Source organism: Bombina bombina, unplaced genomic scaffold (genome assembly GCF_027579735.1).
Source record: "Bombina bombina isolate aBomBom1 unplaced genomic scaffold, aBomBom1.pri scaffold_78_1, whole genome shotgun sequence".
NCBI classification, from domain to species: Eukaryota; Metazoa; Chordata; class Amphibia; order Anura; family Bombinatoridae; genus Bombina; species Bombina bombina.
In genome coordinates, this window is record NW_026511871.1 from 1299579 (window position 1) to 1320745 (window position 21167).

At 43.8% G+C, this 21167-nt stretch overlaps 1 protein-coding gene across 1 annotated transcript in view; it reads right to left on the minus strand.

Annotated features, from left to right (window-relative positions):
* LOC128643990 (protein sidekick-1) overlaps window positions 1-21167 on the minus strand; it is a 164738-nt gene that overhangs the window by 69906 nt on the left and 73665 nt on the right. The window contains exon 6 of the mRNA XM_053696758.1: window positions 18958-19083. Within this exon, the coding sequence (XP_053552733.1) occupies window positions 18958-19083 (126 nt within the window). The remainder of the gene's footprint in view (window positions 1-18957; window positions 19084-21167) is intronic.

Here is a 21167-nt window from a genome sequence, read left to right on the forward strand (position 1 = left end):
GTCTAACTAAGCATTGTTAAGTTAACGGTCCATACTCTGGCATTTTATTGTGGTATTTTAATGTGATTCATTGTGAGAAAGGTTAATTTTAAAGGTATATTTTTTAGGACCTGTGGTATAGAATATTATAACGGAATAAACGTGTATAATTGATTCAAAGCTAGTCTCTACTTAATACATTTCAATGTGTTTATAAATTTAACTAATCTCAAGAATTTAGGAATAAATATTAATTTCAATTGTTCCTTATATACATTTTTATTGGAGGTTATTTTAAAGAATAATATAAATAAATTATATTTATAACCCTGTTACATACTGACACTTAGGAAGAAATTTAAATGAAGTTCACAAAAAGGAGATTTATGCTTACCTGATAAATTAATTTCTTTTACGATATACAGAGTCCATGGGTTTCATCCTTTACTTGTGGGATATAATCCTCCTGCTAACAGGAAGTGGCAAAGAGCACCACAGCAGAGCTGCTATATAGCTCCTCCCTTAACTCCTCCCCCAGTCATTCGACCAAAGGTATAGGAAGAGAAAGGGAAAGAACTAACAAGGTGCAGAGGTGACTAAAGTTTATAAAAAATAAATCCTGTCTCAAAATGACAGGGTGGGCCGTGGACTCGGTATATCGTAAAAGAAATTAATTTATCAGGTAAGCATAAATTTCCTTTTCTTTTACAAGATATACCAAGTCCACGGGTTTCATCCTTTACTTGTGGGATACCAATACCAAAGCTTTAGGACACGGATGAAAGGGAGGGACAAGACAGGAACCTAAACGGAAGGCACCACTGCTTGAAGCACCTTTCTCCCAAAAATAGCCTCAGAAGAAGCAAAAGTATCAAATTTGTAAAATTTGGAAAACGTATGAAGGGAGGACCAAGTCGCAGCCTTACAAATCTGTTCAACAGAAGCATCGTTTTTAAAAGCCCAATTGGAAGTCACAGCTCTAGTGGAATGAGCCGTAATCTTTTCAGGGGGCTGCTGTCCAGCAGTCTCATATGCCAGGCGGATGATGCTTCTCAGCCAAAAAGAGAGAGAGGTAGCCATAGCTTTTTGACCCCTATGCTTCCCAGAATAAACAACAAACAGGGAAGATGTTTGACGGAAATCCTTGGTCGCTTGTAAATAAAATTTGAAAGAGCGAACCACATCCAAATTATGTAACAAACATTCCTTCTTAGAGGAAGGATTAGGACACAAGGAAGGAACCACAATTTCCTGATTAATATTCTTATTTGAAACAACCTTAGGAAGGAATCCAGGTATAGTACGTAAAACCACCTTATCAGAATGGAATATAAGATAAGGGGAATCACATTGCAATGCAGAAAGCTCAGAAACTCTTTGAGCCAAAGAAATAGCAACCAAAAACAAAACTTTCCAAGATAACAGTTTAATATCTATGGAATGCATGGGTTCAAACGGAACCCCTTGAAGAACATTAAGAACTAAATTCAAGCTCCATGGTGGAGCAATTGCTTTAAACACAGGCTTGATTCTGATTAAAGCCTGACAAAAAGCCTGAACATCTGGGACATCTGACAGACGCTTGTGAAGCAAAATTGACAAAGCAGAAATTTGTCCCTTCAAGGAACTAGCTGATAATCCCTTCTCCAATCCTTCTTGGAAAAAAGACAAAATCCTAGGAATCCTAATCTTACTCCATGAGTAACCCTTGGATTCACACCAATAAAGATATTTATGCCATATCTTATGGTAAATATTTCTAGTAACCGGCTTGCGAGCCTGAATCAGAGTATGAATGATCGGCTCAGAGAAACCCCGCTTAGATAAAATAAAGCGTTCAATCTCCAAGCAGTCAGCTGCAGAGAAGCTAGATTTGGATGTTGGAAAGGACCTTGAATGAGAAGGTCCTTTCTCAATGGCAGTCTCCACGGTGGCAGAGACGACATGTCCACTAGATCTGCATACCAGGTCCTGCGTGGCCACGCAGGCGCTATTAGAATTACAGGTGGCCCTCGGTTTACAACGGTTCAATTTGCACCGTTTCAGAATAACAACCTTTTTTTTCAGTCATGTGACAGCTATTGAAAAGCATTGAGAAGCAGTGCATTTATTAAAATAGCCAGTAGGTGGAGCTGTCCGCTTGTGTTTCAGCAAAGATATGCAAGCCAAGCAAGCTGAAATTAATCAGTTTAACCAGACCTGAGCTATCGAGCAGCTTGCAAAGAAACAAAATCTTCCTGTCTATAAATCAGTCCAGATTGGAATGCATAGAAAGAACTGTTTGCAGAAAAATGCAAGTAAAGTCTGTGTTGTGTGATTATTTTATTAGGTTTATAATGCTGTTTAGCAAATGTTTTTGTTCATTTAACTTAGTTTAATTATATATTCTGTGTTGTGTGATTATTTTATTAGGTTTATAATCCTGTTAAGAATTTAAATTCTTCATTTCAAAGCTTTATAAATAATGTATTAGTTATTACTTATGCCAATTTTGAGAGGGGCCTGGAACCTAACTCCCTCACTTCCCATTGACTTACATTATAAACTGGGTTTCAATTTACAATGGTTTCGATTTACAACCATTCCTTCTGGAACCTAACCCCGGCGTAAACTGAGGGCTACCTGTACTGAAGCTCTCTCCTGTTTGATTCTGGAAATCACACGAGGAAGGAGAGGAAAAGGTGGAAACACATAAGCCAGGTTGAACGACCAAGGTACTGCTAGAGCATCTATCAGTACAGCCTGGGGATCCCTTGACCTGGGCCCGTAACATGGAAGTTTGGCATTCTGTCGAAATGCCATCAGATCCAATTCCGGTGTGCCCCATTGATGAATCAAGGTTACAAACACCTCCGGATGGAGTTCCCACTCCCCCGGATGAAAAGTCTGACGACTTAGAAAATCCGCTTCCCAGTTTTCTACTCCTGGGATAGAGATCGCAGACAGGTGGCAAGAGTGAACCTCCGCCCATCGAATTATCTTTGATCGCTAGAGAACTCCTTGTTCCCCTCTGATGATTGATATATGCCACAGTCGTGATATTGTCCGACTGGAATCTTATGAATTTGACCGAAGCCAACTGAGGCCACGCCAGCAGCGCGTTGAATATCGCTCTCAGTTCCAGAATAGTGATTGGCAATTGAGACTCCACCTTAGTCCACACACCGGGAGCCTTCAGGGAATTCCAAACTGCACCCCAGCCCAGGAGACTGGCGTCCGTCGTTACTATTATCCAAGATGGCCTGTGGAAGCACATCCCTTGGGACAGATTATCCTGTGACAACCACCACCGAAGAGAGTCTCTGGTCTCTTGCTCCAGATTTATCTGAGGAGATAAATTCGCATAATCCCCATTCCACTGACTGAGCATGCACAGTTGTAGTGGTCTGAGATGAAAGCGAGCAAACGGGATGATATCCATTGCTGCTACCATTAGTCCGATGACTTCCATACACTGAGCCACTGATGCCGATGAATGGACTGCAGAGCTTGGCAAGTATTTAGAATCTTTGATTTTCTGACTTCTGTCAGAAATATTTTCATGTTTACCGAGTCTATCAGAGTTCCCAGGAATGGAACTCTTGTCTGTGGAACCAGTGAACTTTTTTCTACATTCACTTTCCAACCGTAAGTTCTTAGAAATGACAACACGATGTCCGTGTGAGATTTGGACAGATGACAGGTTGACGCCTGGATCAAGATTTCGCCCAGATAGGGTGCCACCGCTATGCCTCGCGGCCTGAGAACCGCTAGAAGGGACCCTAGAACCTTTGTGAAGATCCTGGGAGCCGTGGCCAACCCGAAGGGAAGGGCCACAAACTGATGTTTGTCCTGAAAGGCAAATCTTAGGAATTGATGATAGGAATGTGAAGGTACGCATCCTTCAGGTCCACAGTGGTCATATATTGACGCTCCTGGATCATTGGCAAAAATTGTACGAATGGTCTCCATCTTGAAAGATGGGACTCTAATCTAAAATTGGTCTGAAGGTTCCCTCTGTTTTGGGAACCATGAATAGATTTGAGTAGAACCCCTGCCCCTATTCCAGTTCTGGAACTGGGCAAATTACACCCATTGTGTAAAGGTCTTTTGCACAGCGTAAGAAACGCCTCTCTTTTTGTCTGGTCTACAGACAGACGTGAAAGATGAAATCTCCCCTTGGGAGGAAATCATTGAATTCCAGCTGGTACCCCTGGGTCACAATTTCCAATGCCCAGGGATCCTGTACATCCCTTGCCCAAGCCTGAGCAAAGAACGAGAGTCTGCCCCCTACTAGATCCGGTCCCTGATCAGGGGCTGCCCCTTCATGCTGTCTTGGTAGCAGCAGTGGGCTTCTTGGCTTGTTTACCTTTATTCCAGGCCCGGTTAGGTCTCCAGACTGACTTGGATTGAGCAAAGTTCAATTCCTGCTTAGTGGAGGAAGAGGAAGCAGAGGATACTCCTTTAAAATGCAGAGGATACTCCTTTAAAATTTCGAAAGGAACGAAAATCATTTTGTTTACCCCTCATCTTGAGGGACTTGTCCTGAGGTAGGGCGTGCCCCTTACCTCCAGTAATGTCAGAGATTATTTCCCTCAGCTCAGGCTCGAATAGGGTCTTACCTTTGAAGGGAATAGTTAAAAACTTAGATTTAGACGATACGTCAGCAGACCACGACTTTAGCCATGACACTCTGCACGCCAGAATGGCATGCGTTTTTCGCTGCTAATTTTGCAATTTGAAAAGCAGCATCAGTAATAAATGAATTGGCTAATTTAAGAGCCTATATTCTGTCTAAAATGTCCTCTAAAGGTGTCTCTACCTTCAGAGACTCTTCCAGGGAGTCAAACCAAAAGGCAGCTGCAGTAGTTACTGGAACAATGCAGGCTGTAGGCTGTAAGAGAAAAACCCTGGTGAACAAATAGTTTCTTTAGAAGACTGGGCTTTTTAACAACATCTAAATTCACCTGGAGAATATGCATACACTGCATCATCACTCCCCACTAGTTTCACGATCTATATTTATTCAGACTGGTCATACTATCTAACTACTTGAGTTTCAGTCTCTAGCACATCAGGTTTGATACAAGCTTTGTAACTGTGCACCCCAACCAATTATTTCGATATTAACCCACACTCCACTCTATCCAATATTACCAGACCTCTAATCCTACTGTAATCCATTTAGTGGTTTACATATGACTATGTAGGACAACTATTTAGTTTCAACCCTCTCATTTTTATGTATTTACACCAGCAGTGGAACAACACAAGTGTATCCAGTATTATATAATTTATTCACAACTGTGAATTCAACTACTGACTCACTGGATCATTTAAATTCGTGATTTTCTCTCTCTTTGGAATTTTAATGTATGAATGATGTTGTAGTTCTCAATATATTTTAATTGTCTAAATAAAAGTTATATTTTAAATTTATCAGTGTAGTACAAACCTCTAGTCTGGGCAGCAGAGTGCTAGAAGTGCACACTTTCCAGTGAAACTTCCTTGGTTTCACTAATTTGCAGTATATAACGGTATAGATTGGCCAGTGGCCACCACAATATTAGTTCTAAATTATTGCATCATTCTTGGCTATAGCGCAGAACTCTCTAGGCATTAAAATTAAAAATTACTCTCCTCTCCACTACTCTTATGCAAAATTTGCCCGCAGACGTTATTTTGGGCAACGACTTAAGGGAGCTGACTTCAGCGTTTGCACCCTGCACCTCCCCACAAGCAGCACTGCCCGTGGTTACCCAACAACATGCCCACACCAACGCACTGGCTGATCACTCTGAGGCTCAGGTAAGCAATCACCCCCCTAATGTCTCTTGGGCCCCTCCACTAGAGTTTGGTAGCGAAGTGGCCACTGACCCCTCGTTGCAAGTATATAGGGATAAGGTAGACCAGAATCAGGCGGGGTTGGAAGGAGAGAGGTACGGTTGGGACAAGGGGTTACTGTACAGGTATGCAGAGAAGATAGTGGCTGGATCTATTCCCCTGTCCGTTCAGCAGTTAATAGTACCTCAGAGGTATAGACGAGAACTGCTACGGGTTGCCCACGATATTCCGCTGTCAGGCCACCTAGGAGTTAGTCAGACGAAGCACCGCCTAACTCAGAATATCTTTTGGCCAGGGATCACCAAAGATATTAGGCAGTATTGCCAGACGTGTGACACCTGCCAACGAGTAGGGATAAGAGGAGACCGATATAAGGTGAAGCTACACTCCCTCCCCATAATAGAGGAGCCTTTTAGTAGAGTGGTGGTGGACCTCATTGGCCCCCTAGCCAAGCCTAGCCCCTCGGGGAAGAGGTATATACTCACGGTCGTGGATTATGCCACCCGATATCCCGAGGCGGTGGCTCTGGCTAATATTCATGCCGAGACCGTGGCGGATGCCCTCATCAAAATCTTCTCCCGCATGGGATTTCCCTGGGAGATTATTTCGGACCGGGGCACCCAGTTTACGGCCGAGATTACCCACCAGTTGTGGAGAGCATGTGGGGTGAAACCCATTGTAAATTCCGCTTATCACCCCCAGTCTAATGGGCTCTGTGAACGGTTTAACGGAACACTGAAACAGATGCTCCGCATTTTCATAGATACCCAGAAGAACTGGGAGCGGTTTCTACCCCATCTGCTTTTTGCCTACCGGGAGGTATCTCAGGAGTCCACAGGGTTCTCTCCCTTTGAATTATTATTCGGAAGGAGGGTACGGGGTCCCCTAGACTTAATCCGAGAGCATTGGGAGGGGGAAGTCACTAGTGACGGTACTCTTATCGTACCATATGTGCTGGAGTTTAGGGAGCGCCTGGAGGCCCTGACTCGGACCGTCCGCTCCAACCTTCAGGCGGCTCAAACCCGTCAGTGCCGTTGGTATGATAGGGGCGCCAGGGACCGCCTTTTTCAGACTGGGCAGAAGGTGCTAATCTTAAAACCGGTCAAAAATGATAAACTGCAGGCCTCCTGGCAGGGCCCATACAAGGTGGTGGAACAAATCTGTGACACCACCTATGTGATCGGCCCATGTACTGGAGCAGGCAGTAGACGCATGCTCCATGTAAATATGTTGAAGCCGTACCATGAACGCGCAGAGGAGGTGAATGCTATTTGCGCCCCTGCCGCGGACAACGCAGACAGTTTACCTCTTCCCGACCTCCTAGGAATGAAGAACCAGAACGAAGGTCTGGGAGAAGTACAATTGGGTGAGCGGTTAAGTCCTCGGGAACGAGCTCAAATAGCAGAGCTACTGCAGGAAAAGAGAGACACGTTCTCCAACGTGCCTGGATATACCCGACTGGCCACCCATAGGGTAGAAACCCCAAGTCACCTCCCCATGCGTCAACCTCCTTACCGCATACCAGAATCGGTGAGAGAACATATGCGGAAGGAGATTGACGAGATGCTACAGTTAGGAGTGATTGAGCACTCGGACAGCCCCTAGGCCTCGCCGGCGGTTCTAGTGCCGAAGCGGGACAGCACAACCCGCTTCTGCGTAGACTACTGGAAACTTAATTATAAAACCGTCTCTGACGCCTACCCTATGCCCCGGATAGATGAGCTCCTGGATAAAATGGCTCGAGGCCAGTACCTCACCACCATAGATCGGTGTAAGGGGTACTAGCAGATCCCACTAGCCGAGGATGCCATCCCCAAATCAGCGTTCATCACCCCGTTTGGCCTGTACCAATTCAAGGTCATGCCATTTGGGATGAAGAACGCTCCGGCTACTTTCCAGCGAATGGTAGATTGGCTACTGGATGGGTCCCAAGAGTACGCATGCGCCTATTTAGACGACATAGCTATATTTAGCAGCTCCTGGGATGAGCATTTGAACCATATAGGGGCGATCCTAGATCGCATTAGGGAGGCAGGATTAACCCTTAAGCCTAGCAAATGTCATATAGGGATGGCGGAGGTCCAGTACCTAGGGCACTGAGTAGGTAGCGGGTAGCAGAAGCCCGAACCGGCCAAGGCAGAGGCCGTAGCCAAGTGGCCCACTCCCCGTACCAAGACCCAAGTGCTAGTCTTTCTAGGTACCGCAGGCTATTATAGGAAGTTTGTACCTAATTATAGTACCCTAGCCAAACCCCTCACCAACCTCACCCGTAAAAACCTTCCTAAGATTGTTACCTGGAGCCCAGAGTGTGAACAAGCATTCCAAGAACTGAAAAACACTCTCGTAAATGCCCCTATCCTTGCTGCCCCGGATCCAACTAAACGCTTTCTCGTCCATACAGACGCTTCTATGTTTGGATTGGGAGCCCTGCTGAGCAAAGTCGGGGCTGATGGCGGTGAGCATCCTGTGGCCTACCTAAGTAGGAAACTGTTACCCCGAGAAGTTAGCTACGCCGCTATCGAAAAGGAATGCCTGGCTGTGGTGTGGGCCCTCCAGAAACTTCAGCCATATCTATATGGACAACAATTTTCCCTGCTCACAGATCACAACCCGTTGGTGTGGCTGAACAGGGTATCTGGAGACAATGCCCGGCTGTTGTGCTGGAGTTTGGCGCTGCAGCCGTTTGACTTAACAATCCATTACCGACCTGGGAAGCAAAACGGCAACGCCGACGGGTTGTCCAGACAAACTGAACTTGAACCTTGATCTGTGAACACTCCTCCGGACCTCCCCAAGCCAATCCATTGGGATCAGACTGGGTATGCCGGCTTGGTTCTGGGGGAGCATTGTGGCAAACCTCGCCACTTATGAACTATGCAGGAATTGTTATTTAGGCTTATGGTTAAAATGTATGTTAAACTGTATGTTACTGTTTAAACTCCCTGCTGTTTCAGTTGGGAAACCCCTTGTAGGGGAGACTGTTTTTAAAAAGTGTTTGTTTTTGCGGTTGAAGAAAAAGTCATTGACTCCCAAGCTATGTGTCATCTAGTTCTTGGTGGAAAGGGGTTATTATTACAATTACCAAGAGTAGTTATTTGCTTGTCTCTGCCTACCCAAAAGATATTACAGATCCTACTGCCTCTCTGCTACAATTACCAAGAGTAGTTACTTGCTTGTCTCTGCCTACCCAAAAGATATTACAGATCTTTCGAAACAGCGAGAGTGCTGACAACTGTTGGAAAAGCGCTGTTCCGAAAGTTGTCAGCACTTCTGCTGTTCCGAGAGTTGTCAGCACTTCTGCTGTTCCGAGAGTTGTCAGCACTCGTGCTGTTCCGACAGTTGTCAGCACTTCTGCTGTTCCGACAGTTGTCAGCACTCACGCTGTTCCGACAGTTGTCAGCACTCGCGCTGTTCCGACAGTTGTCAGCACTCGCGCTGTTCCGACAGTTGTCAGCACTCGCGCTGTTCCGACAGTTGTCAGCACTCTCGCTATTCCGACAGTTGTCAGCACTCGCGCTATTCCGACAGTTGTCAGCACTTGTGCTGTTCCGAGAGTTGTCAGCACTCGGGCTGTCACGAGAGTTGTCAGAACTCACTCTGTTCCGACAGTTGTCAGCACTCGCGCTGTTCCGCGATGCACATGCGCGATCTGCTGAAGCAGCATCTGTGTGTATGTGTATTTCTGTGAATATAGGTCTATCTGTGTTTCTGTCTGTGTGTATCTGTTCCGAGAGTTGTCAGCATTCGTGCTGTTCTGAGAGTTGTCAGAACTCGCGCTGTTCCGACAGTTGTCAGCACTCGTGCAACTCTCAGAAAAGCGCGAGTGCTGACAGCTGTCGGAAAAGCGCGAGTGCTGACAACTCTCAGAACAGCGCGAGTGCTGACAACTGTCGGAAAAGCGCGAGTGCTGACAACTGTCGGAACAGCGCGAGTGCCGACAACTCTCTGAACAGCGCGAATGCTCACAACTCTCGGAACAGCGCGACTGCTGACAACTCTCAGAACAGTGCGAATGCTGACAACTCTCAGAACAGCGCGAATGCTGACAACTCTCAGAACAGAGCGAATGCTGGCAACTCTCGGAACAGCGCGAATGCTGACAACTCTCAGAACAGCGCGAATGCTGACAACTCTCGGAACAGATACACACAGACAGAAACACAGATAGACCTATATTCACAGAGACACACAAACACACAGACGTACAGATGTACAGACATACATACACACACACATTCATTGGTGCCCTTCCCAGTCAAACACTTTACCTAATTCCTTTTTAAACTATTTAAAACCTTTTTAATAATATCAAAATATTTATTTTTATTAAAACGTGCATGTGCGAGTATAATAGTTCATTTAATATGTTTTGGATGTGTTTTGTGAAAGTGTTTTTTTTTTTAACCCTTTCAGGTCTCAAGTTGAACTAAATATTCTAACGCACTTCCAGCATGTGTTCGAGCACAACCTTTAACTTGTAATATGAGTGCTATTTAGCGCAGTCGCGATATCCATTGAAAGTATAGGTTGCGCTAGAGTGACGTTTGCAACGCTAACCCTTCTCTGGTAAATGGGATTTACCATGGACTTGTAATATCCAGTTTCACACTAATGTTCCAGCAATATTGTAATCTGGCCTAAATGGTTTTAGATGATTTCCGTTCCCTATTGAAATTAGGAAAACAAGTAGCAGACGGCAGTGTCGCTAATCACACAGAGTCTGCAGAGCATACATTAACATTATATTTATTGTGACCACTTTCTATCATTTTTAGTATTTGCAGAGTTGTGACATAAATAACTCTCGCTCTGCATGAAATTTCCACTACACTTGTTATTACACCAATGAAGTAAGTGTTTGTGTGTGTACACCGCAGAGTCAGATGTTTTACAGTTTATTGTGTAACTATGTACTTATTGTGTAACTATGTACTTATTGTGTAACTATGTAATTACATAACCCTGGTCCTACCCCGCTTATTGTGTAACTATGTAATTATTGTGTAACTATGTACTTACATAGCCCTGGTCCTACCCCGCTTATTGTGTAACTATGTACTTACAAAACCCTGGTCCTGCCTAGCTTATTGTGTAACTATGTAATTATTGTGTAACTATGTACTTACATAACACTGGTCCTACCCCGCTTATTGTGTAACTATTTACTTATTGTGTAACTATGTACTTATTGTGTAACTATGTACTTATTGTGTAACTATGTACTTATTGTGTAAGTATGTACTTATTGTGCAACTATATACTTATTGTGTAACTATGTACTTACATAACACTGGTCCTACACCGCTTATTGTGTAACTATGTACTTATTGTGTAACTATATACTTACATAACACTGGTCCTACACCGCTTATTGTGTAACTATTTACTTATTGTGTAACTATGCACTTATTGTGTAACTATGCACTTATTGTGTAACTATGCACTTATTGTGTAACTATGTACTTACATAGCCCTGGTCCTACCCCGCTTATTGTGTAACTATGTACTTATTGTGTAACTATGTACTTATTGTGTAACTATGTACTTATTGTGTAAGTATGTACTTATTGTGCAACTATATACTTATTGTGTAACTATGTACTTACATAACACTGGTCCTACACCGCTTATTGTGTAACTATGTACTTATTGTGTAACTATATACTTACATAACACTGGTCCTACACCGCTTATTGTGTAACTATTTACTTATTGTGTAACTATGCACTTATTGTGTAACTATGCACTTATTGTGTAACTATGTACTTATTGTGTAACTATGTACTTACATAGCCCTGGTCCTACCCCGCTTATTGTGTAACTATGTACTTATTGTGTAACTATGTACTTACAAAATCCTGGTCCTGCCCAGCTTATTGTGTAACTATGTACTTATTGTGTAACTATGTACTTACATAACACTGGTCCTACACCGCTTATTGTGTAACTATGTACTTATTGTGTAACTATGTAATTACATAACCCTGGTCCTACCCCGCTTATTGTGTAACTATTGTTACGGTTACCCTTAGTCTCGCTGAGAGATGGACCGCTTAGTAGCCTGGATCCCTATTGCTAAAGAGGGGAGAAGCTGCTTTCCATAGTATTCTATATGAGTCTCGCAAATATAGAATAATCTCCCTTAGCTGCAGTACAGCTAGGATACCCTTCTGCCCACAAAAACGAGTCAACGCTGCGATTGAGGGTCAAACAAGAACTCAGGACTGGGATGCCCAGCCTGCTTTTTATTAAGGTTACATGCACACAGGGCACTCCCAGGGGGAGAGGGGGGGAAGCACAAAATCCCCCATCACACATTTAGATAGAGAGCACTGTCCTTTGACAGGCCACAATAGGATTACAGTACTTAAGATAACAAGTTTACAAGTTCATCTTATCAATTAGCAGTCTGGCTCCGGAGGTGATTAGACAATGGGATTGGTTATCTCTAAACTTAGAGCTGAAGCCAGCAAATGTGTATTTAGGCAATAGTTTCTAAAAGCTGAAAAAAGTTAACTCTTTATGAAATGATACTTGTTACGGTTTTCTTGGAGCCCTTCTTAGGCGCTGGCTTGCTGGTTCAGGCATTGCTGCTGGGAAATAAGCTCTTCACAACAAAATAACTAATGCTTCTGTAACAGTGCTCCCTTTCTGTGGAACACTCTGGCAGACACGGTCTGACCCCTTTTCGGGGCAGACTAAGGCTGTCCAGACCGCTGGTTATGCGGGGCTGAGGTCGGTTTGTCTGGACAACCCGTCGGCGTTGCCATTCTGTTTCCCAGGTCTGTAAGTAATGGTGAAATTGAAGGGTTGCAACGATAAGCTCCAACGTAATAGCCTGCCGTTATCTCCAGAGACCCGGTTCAGCCACACCAACGGGTTATGGTCGGTGACCAGAGTGAACTCCTGCCCATATAAATAGGGAGTCAATTTCTTTAATGCCCACACCAAAGCCAAACACTCCTTTTCGACCGCTGCATAGCTGACTTCGCGGGGCAGGAGCTTCCGGCTGATGTAGGCAACTGGATGCTCCCCTCCATCTTCGCCTACTTGGCTGAGGACGGCTCCCAGCCCAAACATGGAAGCATCTGTATGGACGATAAAACGTTTGTTAAGGGCTGGGGCCGCCAAGACAGGAGCGTTAATTAGAGCATTTTTGAGAGCCTGGAAAGCCGTTTCACAGTGGGGAGACCACAGGACCTGTCGAGGTAAGTTCTTCTTGGTCAAGTCAGTCAGGGGTTTGGCAAGTGTGCTGTAGTCTGGTACGAACCGTCTATAGTACCCTGCCGTGCCCAGGAAGGCTAGGACCTGAGTCTTAGTGATGGGGGTGGGCCAATTGGCGACAGCTTCTATCTTGGCCGGCTCTGGTCGCTGCTTTCCACACCCCACCCGGTGACCCAGGTACTGTACCTCGGCCATCCCAAAGTGACATTTTTCTGGCTTCAGAGTCAGGCCAGCAGCCCGGATCTGATCCAGAACCATTCCTACATGAGCTAAGTGGTCCTCCCAGGACTCACTGTGGATCGCTATGTCGTCCAGGTAGGCGCAAGCAAAACTCTGGAAGCCATCCAGGAGCCTATCCACCAAGCGCTGGAATGTAGCTGGGGCATTCTTCATCCCAAACGGCATTACCCTAAACTGATATAAGCCGAATGGGGTGACGAATGCCGACTTGGGGATAGCCTCCGGGGCCAGGGGAATCTGCCAGTAACCTTTGCAGAGGTCAATAGTGGTCAGGTAATTTCCCCTGGCTATACGATCGAGTAGCTCGTCTACCCTGGGCATAGGGTAAGCGTCCGTCACGGTTTTTTCATTGAGCCTCCGATAGTCTATGCAGAACCGGGTGGTCCCATCTTTCTTGGGCACCAAGACAACTGGGGAGGCCCAGGGACTATCGGAGGGCTCAATTACCCTGAGCTGGAGCATCTCATCGATCTCCTTCTTCATTCCTGTCCTAACTGCTTCGGGGATTCGGTACGGAGCCTGGCGCAAGGGAGCTTGTCCCGGAGTATCTACCTGGTGGGTGGTTAAAGTAGTGTACCCTGGCTTCGGGGAGAAGGTGAGGTGTTTGGACTGGAGGAGTTGGCTGAGCTGCTCCCTTTCCCGCTCCCCAATCAAGATGCACTTTAGCTGTTGGAATTTTGTACACATCCCCCCCCGCCACTCTAACGGCCACAGTCTGTCCGGATCGCTTGTGCTCTGGCACCAAATGACTCTGTACCAGCGTGATAGTAGCCCCTGTGTCTCGCAATCCCTCGGTAGATCGCCCCTCGAGCCATACCCTCTGCCGATGGTGCTGGCGGTTATCTGAGGCAGCATATACAGGGTCTGCCTCGTGAAGCGGCCCCACATATCCCTCCATAGGGGCCTCTTGGTTAACACAGAGGGCCCGGGCCGGACGATAGGACCCAGAGGGGTAATTGTAATTCCTGGGTGTCTGGTGCGTATTAAGGGGGCAGCTAGCCATGAAATGCCCTGGTTGCTTGCATCGGTGGCAAGTCGGTCTGGGACGCTCAGAGCTGTTATTGGGTGGTCCTGAGTGTCGGACGGGCCCTGTGGGCACTGGGGCTCGAAATTCAGCACGAGGGGGTGCACGGTAAACCTCTCTGGGTTCGACCCGTGCTGGAGCTCGGTAGTTCATGGGTTCGTGAAGACGGGAGTCATAATGTTCATCGGCCAATTTGGCTGCTTCTTCTAAGGTAGAAGGCCGCCTGTCTAGCAGCCATTCCTTCCCTTGCTGTTCCATGCCATTATAAAAATGTTCTAAGAGAAACAATTGTAAAATTTCCTCACCAGTCACCGCTTTACTTCCGCTCAGCCAGTGATTTGCCGCTCTCCGCATTCGGTGCGCCCATTCCATATGGGTATCGTTAGGCTTCTTTTTCATGCCCCGAAACTGTCGGCGATATGTGTCCGGAGTTACAGCGTACCGTCGCAACAGTGTCTCCTTAACTAGCTCATACTGTGTCACTTCCTCAGCACCCAGAGTACGAAAGGCTTCCAGGGCTCGCCCGGATAGTTTCCCAGACAATATCGTGGGCCACTCTCTGTTGGGAATCTGGTGCAGGGCACATTGCCTTTCGAAGTCCGACAAATATTCATCAATCCCTGTCTCGCTCTCTAGGAAGGGTCGAAATGCTGCATAGGGTATCTTGGGCCTCCCAGCATTTTCGACAGGGATGATTACCTGCGGGGCTTCAGCATTGCGGTGTGCATTCGCTAGGTTGAGTTCGTGGGCTCGAGTCTCTCGTATATCCTCATCCGCCTCCGCCATCAACTGCTGTACCAATTCCATGGAGGGGTTCGGCCCGTATAATGAGAGCCTTTCCCGAACAATCCTGGTTTTTTCGTCACTAATCGTGGTCGGTGTTTCCGCCATTGTGAAGCTCTGATCCAGTTCGGTCAATTCTGTGATCAGCTCTCTCCTCGGCCGGTTGCTGGCGTACCCCCCTCTGCTTTCAAGTAAATCCTTTAGGGTTGTACGCTTCAATTTTTCGTAAGCGCTCTCCATCCGTTCTGTACCTCTCCTAGGAAATCCAGGAAAATCCCGCCGCTGCCGCCAAATGTTACGGTTACCCTTAGTCTCGCTGAGAGATGGACCGCTTAGTAGCCTGGATCCCTATTGCTAAAGAGGGGAGAAGCTGCTTTCCATAGTATTCTATATGAGTCTCGCAAATATAGAATAATCTCCCTTAGCTGCAGTACAGCTAGGATACCCTTCTGCCCACAAAAACGAGTCAACGCTGCGATTGAGGGTCAAACAAGAACTCAGGACTGGGATGCCCAGCCTGCTTTTTATTAAGGTTACATGCACACAGGGCACTCCCAGGGGGAGAGGGGGGGAAGCACAAAATCCCCCATCACACATTTAGATAGAGAGCACTGTCCTTTGACAGGCCACAATAGGATTACAGTACTTAAGATAACAAGTTTACAAGTTCATCTTATCAATTAGCAGTCTGGCTCCGGAGGTGATTAGACAATGGGATTGGTTATCTGTAACCTTAGAGCTGAAGCCAGCAAATGTGTATTTAGGCAATAGTTTCTAAAAGCTGAAAAAAGTTAACTCTTTATGAAATGATACTTGTTACGGTTTTCTTGGAGCCCTTCTTAGGCGCTGGCTTGCTGGTTCAGGCATTGCTGCTGGGAAATAAGCTCTTCACAACAAAATAACTAATGCTTCTGTAACAACTATGTACTTATTGTGTAACTATGTACTTACAAAACCCTGGTCCTGCCCAGCTTATTGTGTAACTATGTACTTATTGTGTAACTATGTACTTACATAACACTGGTCCTACACCGCTTATTGTGTAACTATGTACTTATTGTGTAATTATGTACTTATTGTGTAATTATGTACTTATTGTGTAACTATGTACTTACATGACCCTGGTCCTACCCCGCTTATTGTGTAACTATGTACTTACATAGCCCTGGTCCTACCCCGCTTATTGTGTAACTATGTACTTACATAACCCTGGTCCTACCCTGCTTATTGTGTAACTATGTACTTATTGTGTAACTATGTACTTACATAGCCCTGGTCCTACCCCACTTATTGTGTAACTATGTACTTATTGTGTAACTATGTACTTACATAGCCCTGATCCTACCCCGCTGATTGTGTAACTATGTACTTATTGTGTAACTATGTACTTACAAAACCCTGGTCCTGCCCAGCTTATTGTGTAACTATGTACTTATTGTGTAACTATGTACTTACATAACCCTGGTCCTACCCTGCTTATTGTGTAACTATGTACTTATTGCGTAACTATGTACATACAAAGCCCTGGTCCTAGACTGCTTATTGTGTAACTATGTACTTATTGTGTAACTATGTACTTATTGTGTAACTATGTACTTACCTAACCATGGTCCTACACCGCTTATTGTGTACCTATGTACTTATTATGTAACTATGTACATAAATAACCCTGGTCCTGCCCTGCTTAATGTGTAACTATGTACTTACATAACCCTGGTCCTGCCCTGCTTAATGTGTAACTATGTACTTACATAACCCTGGTCCTGCCCTGCTTATTGTGTAACTATGTACTTACATAACCCCGGTCCTACTCCAATTATTGTGCAACTTTGTACATATTGTGTAACTATGTACTTAAATAGCCCTGGTCCTACCCCGCTTATTGTGTAACTATGTACTAACATAACCCTGGTCCTGCCCTGCTTATTGTGTAACTATGTACTTACATAGCCCTACTTATTGTGTAACTATGTACTTACATAGCCCTAGTCCTACCCCGCTTATTGTGTAACTATGTACTTATTGTGTAACTATGTACTTACATAGCCCTGGTCCTACCCCGCTTATTGTGTAACTATTTACTTACATAGCCCAACTTATACACCACTTATTGTGTAACTATGTACTTACATAACCCTGGTTCTATCCCGCTTATTGTGTAACTATGGACTTATTCTGCAACTATGTACTTATTGTGTAACTATGTATTTACATAACCCTGGTCCTATCCCGCTTATTATGTAACTATGAACTTATTGTGTAACTATATACTTATTGTGTAAATATGTACTTACATAGCCTTAGTTCTACCCCACTTATTGTGTAACTATGTACATACATAACTCTGGTCCTACCCTGCTTATTGTGTAACTATGTACTTATTGTGTAACTATGTACTTACATAGCCCTGGTCCTACCCCGCTTATTGTGTAACTATGTACTTATTGTGTAACTATGTACTTACATAACTCTGGTCCTACCCTGCTTATTGTGTAACTATGTACTGATTGTGTAACTATGTACTTACATAGCCCTGGTTCTACCCCGCTTATTGTGTAACTATGTACTTATTGTGTAACTATGTACTTATTGTGTAACTATGTACATACATAAACCCTGGTCCTACCAGCTTATTGTGTAACTATGTACTTATTGTGTAACTAAATACTTACATAGCCCTTGTCCTACCCTGCTTATTGTGTAACTATGTACTTACAAAACCCTGGTCCTACCCGCTTATTGTGTAACTATTTACTTATTGTGTAACTATGTACTTATTGTGTAATTATGTACTTACATAGCCCTGGTCCTACCCTGCTAATTGTGTAACTATGTACTTATTGTGTAATTATGTACTTACATAGCTCTTGTCCTACCCCGCTTATTGTGTAACTATGTACTTATTGTGTAACTATGTACTTACATAACCCTGGTCCTGCCCTGCTTATTGTGTAACTATGTACTTATTGTGTAACTATGTACTTATTGTGTAACTATGTACTTACATAACCCTGGTCCTACCCCGCTTAGTGTGTAACTTTGTACTTATTGTGTAACTATGTACTTACACAATAAGCTGGGTAGGACCAGGGTTTTGTAAGTACATAGTTACACAATAAGTACATAGTTACACAATAAGCAGGGTAGGACCAGGGTTATGTAAGTACATAGTTACACAATAAGCAGGGAAGAACCAGGGCTATGTAAGTACATAGTTACACAATAAGTACAAAGTTACACACTAAGCGGGGTAGGACCAGGGTTATGTAAGTACATAGTTACACAATAAGTACATAGTTACACAATAAGCAGGGCAGGACCAGGGTTATGTAAGTACATAGTTACACAATAAGCGGGGTAGGACCAGAGCTATGAAAGTACATAATTACACAATAAGTACATAGTTACACAATTAGCAGGGTAGGACCAGGGCTATGTAAGTACATAATTACACAATAAGTACATAGTTACACAATAAGTAAATAGTTACACAATAAGCGGGTAGGACCAGGGTTTTGTAAGTACATAGTTACACAATAAGCAGGGTAGGACAAGGGCTATGTAAGTATTTAGTTACACAATAAGTACATAGTTACACAATAAGCTGGTAGGACCAGGGTTTATGTATGTACATAGTTACACAATATGTACATAGTTACACAATAAGCTGGGTAGGACCAGGGTTTTGTAACTATGTACATATTGTGTAACTATGTACTTACAAAACCCTGGTCCTACCCAGCTTATTGTGTAACTATGTACTTATTGTGTAACTATGCACTTATTGTGTAACTATGTACTTATTGTGTAACTATGTACTTATTGTGTTATAGATAAGCTTTGTATGCCGTTTGGCGTCAGCTCTCAGTAGTGCCATTACTTACCTGAAGGGCGGGCTTCAATGATAAAGCCTGTGGTTGGTCGCTCCCCAGAGGAGCCCTCAGACCACTGGAGAGTGAGGCTTGAGGATGACTTGCTGATAGACACTTGTTGAGGGGACCCAGGGGAACCTGAAAGTGAGAAGGAGGAACACAGAGGGTATAAGGAACGCACAGTTTGTAGATTTATTGCACCAGAGAAGACTCTTGTGATACAATGCTCTGCACACACATATAATATAATACTGACCGCACACACACATATAATACTGACCGCACACACACATATAATATAACACTGACCGCACACACACACATAATATAATACTGACCGCACACACACATATAATATAATACTAACCGCACACACACATATAATATAATACTAACCGCACACACACATATAATATAACACTGACCGCACACATATAATATAATACTAACCGCACACATATAATATAATACTGACCGCACACACACATATAATATAATACTGACCGCACACACACATATAATATAACACTGACCGCACACACACACATAATATAATACTAACCGCACACACACATATAATATAATACTAACCGCACACACACATATAATATAACACTGACCGCACACACACACACATAATATAATACTAACCGCACACATATAATATAATACTGACCGCACACACACATATAATATAACACTGACCGCACACACACATATAATATAATACTAACCGCACACACACATATAATATAATACTGACCGCACACACACACATAATATAATACTGACCACACACACATATAATATAATACTAACCGCACACACACATATAATATATTGGCTGATGCAATCAGCCAATAGGATTGAGCTTGCATTCTATTGGCTGACTGGAACAGCCAATAGAATGCGAGCTCAATCCTATTATCCTATTGGCTGATAGGATTGAACTTCAATCCTATTGGCTGATCCAATTGGCTGATTGCATCAGCCAATAGGATTTTTCCTACCTTAATTCCGATTGGCTGATAGAATCCTATCAGCCAATCGGAATTCAAGGGACGCCATCTTGGATGACGTCATTTAAAGGAACCTTCATTCGTCGGGAGTCATCGGAAGAAGAGGATGCTCCGTGTCAGCTGGCTTCAAGATGGACCCGCTCCGCTCCGGATGGATGAAGATAGAAGATGCCAGCTGAATGAAGACTTCTTCCCGTCTAGATGTCCTCTTCTGCCCGGATCGGATGAAGACTTCTGCCCCTCTGGAGGACCACTTGTGCCCGGCTGGGTGAAGACATCTCAAGGTAGGGTGATCTTCAAGGGGTTATTGTTAGGTTTTATTAAGGGGGGATTGGGTGGGTTTTAAAGTAGGGTTGGGTGTGTGGGTGGTGGGTTTTAATGTTGGGGGGGTATTGTTTTTTTCTTTTTACAGGTAAAAGAGCTGATTACTTTGGGGCAATGCCCCCCAAAAGGCCCTTTTAAGGGCTATTTGTAATATAGTATAGGGTACGGAATTTTATTATTTTGGGGGGCTTTTTTATTTTATTAGGGGGATTAGAGTAGGTGTAATTAGTTTAAAATTCTTGTAATTATTTTTTTATTTTTCGTAATTTAGTTTATTTAATTTAATTGTAATTAATTGTAGTAAGTTTAGGGAATTAATTTAATTATAGTGTAGTGTTAGGTGTAATTGTAACTTAGGTTAGGGATTATTTAACAGGTAAATTTGTATTTATTTTAACTAGGTAGCTATTAAATAGTTAATAACTTTTGTACCTAGTTAAAATAAATACAAAGTTGCCTGTAAAATAAATATAAACCCTAAGCTAGCTACAATGTAACTATTAGTTATATTGTAGCTAGCTTAGGGTTTATTTTATAGGTAAGTATTTAGTTTTAAATAGGAATAATTTATTTAATTGTAGTTATTTTATTTAGATTTATTTCAATTACATTTAAGTTAGGGGGTTGTTAGGGTTAGACTTAGATTTAGGGGTTAATAACTTTATTATAGTGGCGGCGACGTTGGCGACGTTAGATTAGGGGTTAATACATTTAATATAGTTGCAGCGACTTTGGGGGTGCAGAGTAGGGGTTAATAAATATAATGTAGGTGTAAGCGATGTTGGGGGCAGCAGATTAGGGGTTCATAAGTATAATGTAGGTGGCGGCGGTGTCCGGAGCGGCAGATTAGGGGTTAATAAGTGTAGTATTAGGGGTGTT